The sequence below is a fragment of the Maylandia zebra genome, linkage group LG23, assembly GCF_041146795.1.
Source record: "Maylandia zebra isolate NMK-2024a linkage group LG23, Mzebra_GT3a, whole genome shotgun sequence".
Lineage (NCBI taxonomy): Eukaryota > Metazoa > Chordata > Actinopteri > Cichliformes > Cichlidae > Maylandia > Maylandia zebra.
The window spans coordinates 20,525,131-20,533,376 of record NC_135188.1 but is presented as its reverse complement, the minus strand read 5'-3'; the positions used below and the strand labels follow the sequence as shown (position 1 = coordinate 20,533,376).

General features: G+C 44.4%; 1 protein-coding gene across 2 annotated transcripts; it reads left to right on the top strand.

Moving 5' to 3' along the window:
• The first annotated feature begins 3,749 nt into the window (after positions 1–3,749).
• LOC101481983 (uncharacterized) lies at positions 3,750–7,814 on the top strand. Of its 2 annotated transcripts, none has more exons than XM_004565594.4 (3): positions 3,750–3,918; positions 4,763–5,683; positions 6,469–7,814. In XM_004565594.4, the coding sequence occupies exons 2-3, from the start codon at positions 4,765–4,767 to the stop codon at positions 6,846–6,848; spliced, it is 1,299 nt and encodes a 432-aa protein (XP_004565651.1). In that variant the 5' UTR covers positions 3,750–3,918; positions 4,763–4,764; the 3' UTR covers positions 6,849–7,814. The 2 variants fall into 2 exon arrangements, with proteins under 2 accessions (XP_004565651.1, XP_004565652.1); XM_004565595.5 differs by lacking the exon at positions 3,750–3,918 and adding an exon at positions 3,925–4,066.
• The last annotated feature ends 432 nt before the right edge of the window (positions 7,815–8,246 follow it).

Genomic DNA, 8,246 nt, shown 5'->3' with positions numbered 1-8,246 from the left:
CACAAAGAAAAGCAGAATAATGAATGTCTCTGTTTTCAGTCAGTTTGGGAGGCTGATGGTATTTTGTTGGTAAAACTGTGAGGTGTTCCTTTGAGGTGTATGAGTCACAGGGAGGTGAGGACCACAGACAGAAAGAAAGTTAAAAATGTTTATTGTTTAATTATGAAATCAGTTCTAAAACAAAAACAAGAGTTTTTAACCAATTTTTAAAGGTATCCGTGCTTCATATAAAAGCAATGATAATATTCATTCGTTTTCTGCCTGGAGGTCTCCCTGATCAAACGCTTGATTGACTCAGGGATTCACCTGGCCAACAAAAAAAAGAGAAGAAGAGAAAGTGAGAAGGGTCCCATCAATCTTCAGTTCCTCTCCCCTAGCTTTTTTCCTACGTCATCCATCGTCTGTGTCCTGGCAGCTCAGTTGTGTTTTTGAAGTGAATGTCAGGTACTTGACAGGGGAATTTCTCCCGAGGGTGAAAGTGTTTACTCTGACGGATGATGGGACAAAAATAACTGATGCGATCTTGTCCTGGCGCATTCAGTTGTTATATTTTGTGCTTCTAACTCTTACTATTTTTTAACCACTTCACACAGGTATGATTAATATATTGAGCTTGCAAAACATGTAAATACGATCTAATACGAATACTAAATACTGCAAGACTTGCTTCAAGATGCATCATGAGTACAAATACAAACGAAATTGAGCTCTAATATGCAAATGTAGCTTATAATGATACAGAATGAGGCCACAGATGAAAGCAAACAATCTTAAAAAGAGGGACAATAAGATCATGGGTGAAACATTTAAACATTAACTGCTAATTTGTTTTGTAGCTAAAACTGAAACATCATGAGTCGATAAACATTCTAGCAAATTTTATGTGTGCTCTTTTTGTTTTTGTTTGCTTGAGGAAGTGCAGCTTGCAGGATTTCATTAAGGAAAGCTCCACAGCCACGTCTGAAGCTGCAGGAGAAGGACAGCTGTGTTATGGAGGCTCAATGCGATGCTTCAGCCTGCCCCGACAGGCCGACAGTCATTAAAGACTTACACACACACACACACGTGCCAGACTCAAGACTGCACACGTCTCTGACCCAAAACTTGGATGAACCAGCATCATCAGTACTTGCAGTATCAGAAGTACTTGTAGTAGTTGAAATACTAGCGGTGCTATTAGGAGCAGTAACCATAGTAACAGTTGCACAAAGGACTCCTGCAGCTGTAATCATGAAAACAGTGCATCTAGTCAACTCTTCACTCCCTCCATTAATCTCTCTCTCTCTCTCTCTCTCTCTCTGTGCTCAAAATAAAGCATGCTCAACCTTCTTCAGTGCTCCAACACACACACACACACACACACACACACACACACACACACACACACACACACACACACACACACACACACACACATTCTCTCTTTCTCACTCACACTGCAAAAAGGTTATGAAGATAACGGTGTGTGTGTGTGTTAATGTTGACAGATACAGAAAAAAATGACCCACATTTCATAACTTCATGCCCTCTCTCTCTCTCTCTCTCTCTTTCTCTCTCTCTCTTACCTTTTAAGCAGAGCATGTTGTCCTCACTCGCCCAGCGTCCCTCAATATGACACCCAGTATATTTGTGTGTATGTGTGTGTCTGCGTTTGTGAATCTGAGATGACAAAGACTAAAGGAAAACACAAGTTCAAACTCAGATACCTCCCTCTCTCCCTCTGTCTACCCTCCCTCGTTCTACCACAATAAAAGCCTTCTCTCCTCCTCTCTCCCTCCTCTCAAACCAATCCTCACTCAACCTGAAATTACTCTCCCATTACTCCTCCCTCTCACTCACTCAACAGGTGACCTTCAACCTCCCCATTAAGATGAGTATTTCTGCTTTGATAAAGCTTTGATCCACTCACTTCAAAATAAAAGCCCGGTCTGGCGTCATCTGCCTTGTTTTAATTTATTGTTTAACGTGTTATATATATATATATATTTGCAATGTATTGCTGCTTATATTTTAAAACATATAATTATTCTTTCAACCCCACCTCTCAATTTTAAATCTCTCCCGTGTTTTAAATGCATTGTAGAACAACATGCAGCAACACTACACATGAGTGAGGTTTGGGGTCTTCACACACCCCCGTTCTCTGCTGGCCATCGGGGCGGGGGGGCTGGGAGAAGGTGTTGGCCATCCGATTGGGACCTGGGATGCGGGGCCTCCCTGCTGCTGCGGAGCCTGGGGCGGTCTGCTTGCCTCCACCCCGGGGGAAGGGGTAACATCTCCTGGGTCTAGATGCCGTTTCCCCCTCTGGGGGCGTGGATACCTGGACCCGGGGTATAGAGTATGTTTGGGGAGTGTGATTGTGTGTATGTCCATTTATGTCTATCCTTACGTTGGGTGCGTGCTGAGTATTTGTATATGTGTGCATGAGGGTGGGAATGTATGATTGTGTCAATGTGTGCCTGTTTGTCTGTGTCTATATGTCAGGTCGGGTCTTAGACTCCACCTCTCTGGGAACTCCAAGGCCCTCCAAAGTGTGGAGGGCTATCTCCCCTCACCACACTCCCTGCCGGTGACTGATGACCTCAAGGGTCGGTGCATTGGTGGTTCTTGGTGTCCGGAGCTGGGCGCTCAGGTATGTACCAGCTCACTCCTGGTGGCTACTTAGCGGGGCCTGGCACCTGTTGCTCGGTCAGGCCTCTTCCGGGGCAAAGGGGTCCCTCGGGCCTCTGGGCCTGCGGCTCGGTTCACTCTGGCACAGCTGGCTGCCAGCAGAGCCGGCAGGCAAGCCACTGCAGCCCCCTCTGGCTTCTGCTCCGTGGCTACTGGGTGACCCCTCGTCTGGGGCTCTACTCAGCTCTTCCCAGGAGGGTGGCACGGATGCCCCTCCGGTGGTCCACCTTGGGCTCTTGCACTCTGGGGCCTCTGGATGTCTGGAGCCTGGATCTCCTCCATGCCTGCTTCATGTCCTTGGAGACGGGGCTATGGCTCTCTACACCCTCTAGCAGACCGTTACACGGAGAAACCTTTTGAATACAAGTGCGCTGATGCACACAGGTGTTCACTGTTCATAGACATAAACTACACCTTTCTTAGCTGCTACTTTCAAGCACATTGTGCGCTGTCGGTCCTGCGTGCTGCACAACAACATTCAATAATTAGTATTTACTGCTGTTTACACTTAGCTAGATTGATGCTCATCTAGGACAAACATCTTGAGAAAGTTGAGGGTAAACAGTAACGTTTCCCCACCCCCACCCCTAAAAAAAGAGAAGAGAAAAAACAAGCAAAACAAAACAAGCAAAGAAAAATAAAATACAACTGAAAGGGAGTAAAGAAGAATAAAGAATAAGAATACCTTTATGAGCGATGACGAAGCAGTGGATGACAGAGATGTAGTGCTCTGCTTCCTCAGCAGGTGGTGGGTTTCTGGAGACAGGATCAGCCTTATTAATCACAGACTAAGGAGCACACGCTTCAGCCTGATTATAAATAATATTCAATAAACTTTATGTATCAGTTTCTTCTATTATCTTTATTCATTTATATCTAGTTCACTTGAAAGTGTAGGCTAGTTTGTCTCACCAGAGCCGGAAGATTTTATGTTTTTTTCCTCTATAAACGAAGGAATGTCCGACAATTATAAAACACCCCAGAGATCTCGCGACAATTGAATGCTAGACGAGAGCCTGGTTAAGGGAATTTTGTGATTGGTCAGTGGCGGACGGCTGAAGTGAGTTGATTGGCTGTGCTGGAGGTAAACACGGAAAAGGGCGGTAGCAGAGAATCTGCTGAGCAGGCCGGCGGTTAGCCTAAAAGATGGAGATTTAATCCGGTTCAAATGTTTCTCCTGAGTGGTTTTATTGTTATTTCAGGTTCAGGAACTTTGTTACAAACTAACACAGCCGGCGGTGGAGTCAGGTGGGTGGAAAAACTGGTTAAAATATGTAGTTTTTAGTGCAGGCAAGCCTGTTAGCTGCGCTCTTCTATCCCATTGATGTGAACAGCGTGCAGGAGCAGGGTTACCGTTATCCCAGTCCCAGGATAAACCGGGATGAACCAGGATAAGGTGACTTACTCTGGAGACAAATCTCACTCCTAAATGTGCTTAAGTGTTGAAATTGTATCACTGTTAATGGGGAAAAAGATTAAATATTAAAAGAATCCGTTTAAAGGTTGAATGTATTTGATGAAGATAAGTTTACAGGCTGTGGAGGGATGGAAGTAAAGAGACGTCCAAAGTACCTGGTTGTGATTTCCTGAAGTGTTAGATTATTTTAATGGAATCTGTTTATTTATTTTTTATATATATTTAGAGCTGCTATTTTTAAACCGGACTATAGTAAAAAACCCACACATTTCTGCTGCTTGTGTGACAGCAGAGCACACAGCACATATTTTTACATGTAACGTGCACAATTTGGTTTCGGTAAAGGTCTAACATTGGCTGTTTTTGAAGTTTTGTATTCCTGGTTGAAGCAGACATAAAATATACTTTTTGAGCAAATATTTCGAAATTGGATAAATCGAGCCCGACAGATATTTTGCTATTTCCCAATCTATTTATAACAAGCAATAAAGAAATGAAAACAAAAATATAGAAGAGACAAGAGAAACACCGTTCAACCATGTTATGACTGTTGGTGTTGCATAGTTTGTCCACCAGAACGCACTCTACATTTAGCTTTAAGAATTTTTTATCTTGATCTTAGTGGCAGTTTTCTGAGCTCACCTGGTCCTGACCTGCTCTGTACTATCTTTGCAGGGATGTCGGTTATCATACAGACTCGTGGTGAAGTAGGCGGGGGTGTCGCGGCTCACCTCCAGTGCCCCCACTGTGGCCATTTCTCCAAGAGCCACGCCCATCAGCTCTCCCACATTGCGGCATCCCACCCCTCCTGCCTTGACGGTGTGGTGATGGGACGCCTCGGGAACATCCTGATGTACCAGAGCGGCGCCCGGCTCTTCCACTGCTCCTACTGCTTCTACACCAGCAGAGACTTCACCAAGCTCTACAAGCACATCATCACCAAACACTGCATGGATGAAAGGGACAAGGGAGGCGACAACGGGAGCGAGAAGGGTGACGAGGAGGACGAAGAAATGAAAGATGCCACCAAAAGAAAGCAAACTATTAAGACTGAGGAAGAGGAAGAAGAAGAAGAAGAAGGGAAAGGTGACGCCAAAAGAAAGAAGAGCAATGAGGAGGAAGGAGAAGGAGGGAAAGATGAATCTAAAATAAAGAGCATCAAGACTGAGGAAGAGGAGGAAGGATGCAGGGACGTCCTGAAAAGAAAGAGGAGCAGTGAGGGTGAAGAAGAGGAGGAAGGAGAGGGGGTGGAGTCGGTTAAATGCGAGTATGATGACAAAAGCGTGCTACTGTTTGATGGCGCCAGGTACCGCTGCCTAATCTGTGGTTGGAAGAACAAGCTGAAAGCTGTGGGTGTCAGCCACGTGGTGCGCAAGCACAACATTCCCAAAGCGTACGCCAACCAGGCCATCAGACGTGACCTTGCCACAGCCAACCAGATGCAGAGTGGCGGGGGGGTGGAAGAGGAGGAGGCAGCGGTGGCCGGGCTGAGCGGTGAGCTGCTGAAGGAGGAGATGGAGGCCACGGCCAAAGTGGTGCGCTTCATCTCCAACCGCTTTGTGTGCCTGATGTGCGGCTGGAAGACCAAACTCAAAGGTACCCGCCCACGCACGCAGCTCAAATCAAACTGATGCAGATAAAAGATAATGAACTCGAGGTCCCAGGTACGAATCCCTGCACCTGCTATTCTTTGTAATGACCAGCAGGGGGCAGAAAGCAGTTATTACATGTATGTGTAATGTAACACTTCTGTACTACTTAGCGTTCTGTGTTTTGTAGCCGTTTAACAGACTGTTACCTGGAGGACTGCACCAAACTGGGACAATAAAACTTTGTGGTGATACACTGCCCCCTGGTGGTAACATTTTAAAATATATTTAGAAGAGACTACCGTAACTACAAAAATGACCTTTTAATGTGACATTTACGTCTTAAAGCTTGTATGCATGGCACAGATACCACATCGGGCTGTTGCTTTAAATTTGTAAATGTGAGTTAAAATCCCAGAAATGAAGGAAAGCAGACATAAAACGCCAGAAAATGTAAACACAATCTTTACATTTTAATTACTCTTTAAGCTGACTTCTGTAGTATTCTTTTGGACTTTAAAAAAGATTAGATATGACTTTTTTGACTTATTTTATGCGAATTATTATATTTTATAACAACAGCAACAACAAAAGAATTTTAATCAGCTTATACCTGGTAATTGTATCTTTTTGGTTGTTTTTTTTTTGGGTTTTTTTTTTAAGCAAGCAAAACTAAAAAAATAAAAATCTTTATCTAATTGTTTTTCAAACCAAACAAGCAAACAGATAACTAAAAATAATCCAACATCAAAAACTATAGATTTGTTTTTATTGTCATCTGTGTCGCCGCAGGTTTCGCCATCAGTCACGTGGTGCGTTGCCACGACGTCAAGCGGCCGTACAGCTGCAAGGACTGCAAGCGCAGCTTCTTCTTGCCGAGCCGGCTGCAGCGGCACATCAGCTCCGCCCACCGGCCCGGCCGCTACGCCTGCCCCTTCTGCTGCTTCAGGTCGCACTTCCTGGGAGGCTTCGGGAGACACTGCAGCCGCTGCAACGCCCGCGAGGAGGAGGGGGATGGCGGTGATGGAGGGGCAGTGGAGGAGGAGGACAACGAGGAGGAGGAGGAGGGAGAGGACAGGAAGGAGACAAGAGGGGAAAAGAAACGCAGAAGTCTGGGGATGGTGGCGGCGGCGGAGGAAGACGACGATCAGGACGAAGATGACGAAGACTGAAAAGGAGGAGGAGCTACAGAAGCACGCGATACTCCGCTGAACATTTTTAACCTGCAGAGAACAAATATCTGTTTCACCGAGTCCGAATAAGCTTCTTTTTTTTTTTTACGATTCGTCTGCTTTAATGAAGCTTCGTGTCTTAAATTTGGAGATTCGGGTGTTTGAAGCTCGACTGTAAAAAGAGCTTCAAATCACCGCTTGAAAATGAATTTGATGGCGTTCGTGGAGACTGCTCACATCATCAGCATCTGGATCCAACTCTTTAACAGACTGAGTTTGTTTAATTACGCTCAGCTGAATGTAACCGCTGGTTTAAACTTTATTATTCACGGTTTCATTCACAGTTTAATGCAGCGGTCTTAAAGATTTTAATTTAAATGCATGTTTGAGGTCACTGTGATCTCACAGCAGTTTGTGTCTCTGAACACGATTTCTCATCTGACTTGTCCATTTAGCTGCCAAACTACACTGGGAAGACGGCAAAGGTGTTTAAACTCATCACTGCCAAAACTTTTGGACACAACTGAACTCAAAACTAATATTTTCAGCTTTTAAAAGGTCAGAATTGAAAGGTTTAGTAATGATGTGACACATTCACATCGGAAACCCAAATTAGAGTCTTACGCGTCACTGGTCTTGACACTGCAATTGATTTTTTTTAATACTCATGTATGGATCACCATTAAAAACTATTTGTTTAGGTCTAGGAACCGCTCGTGGCCTGCTGCTTTGTGTTTTCTTGGTTTCCATGGGGATGTGTAAACGGGAAATAAGCTTACCGTTAACATAGACAAGGTTCAAAGTCATGCTGTTGTCTGTAGTGACTGCATTAACTTACTGAGCACTTAGTGCTGCTTCAGTTTTACATTAATAGTATTAAGCTGACAAACGAAGTGGACGTTTATTGTGAAGTAGCCAAAGGAAATGCAACATTAGTCAGCAGCATTTACCACTATAGTACAAGAATGATTTTATCAGCCATCCTAAAATGTCTAGAGAAGAGAGGAGCTACCTGACAGAGGTCAGTGTATGTGCAAAAACACTTTTTTTTTTCTACTTTTGGATCTGGATGGCATCACAGAGAGCAAATCACGTGAGGCACACAGAAACCCCGCCTACCTGCTGATCAAACCTGTTTGTAAGGTGCAGCCAATTGGAAAAACTGGCGGCTAAGACAGCCTGTGGTACATGTGAAGCTCCTCTGGAAAAGTGTAAGAGCTTCCAGGAACTGGCCAATCAGAATAAAATCAACTTTAAGGGAGCAGAAACAATTTGTTTTATAAAAGCTGTGAAAAGGGCAGGTATCTGAAATAAACTCAATCTTTAAAAGGCTGGTGAAGTCTCACTAAAGCTCTGGAGTTAATCTTTTTACAGTGTGTGAGAAAATCACCTTCAAGC

Bases quoted from the DNA above. Each gene is read 5' to 3' on its own strand.
- LOC101481983 (XM_004565594.4), top strand. From the start codon at position 4,765: ATGTCGGTTATCATACAGACTCGTGGTGAAGTAGGCGGGGGTGTCGCG. The intron at 5,684-6,468 runs GTACCCGCCCAC...GTGTCGCCGCAG, and splicing joins CTGGAAGACCAAACTCAAAG to GTTTCGCCATCAGTCACGTG.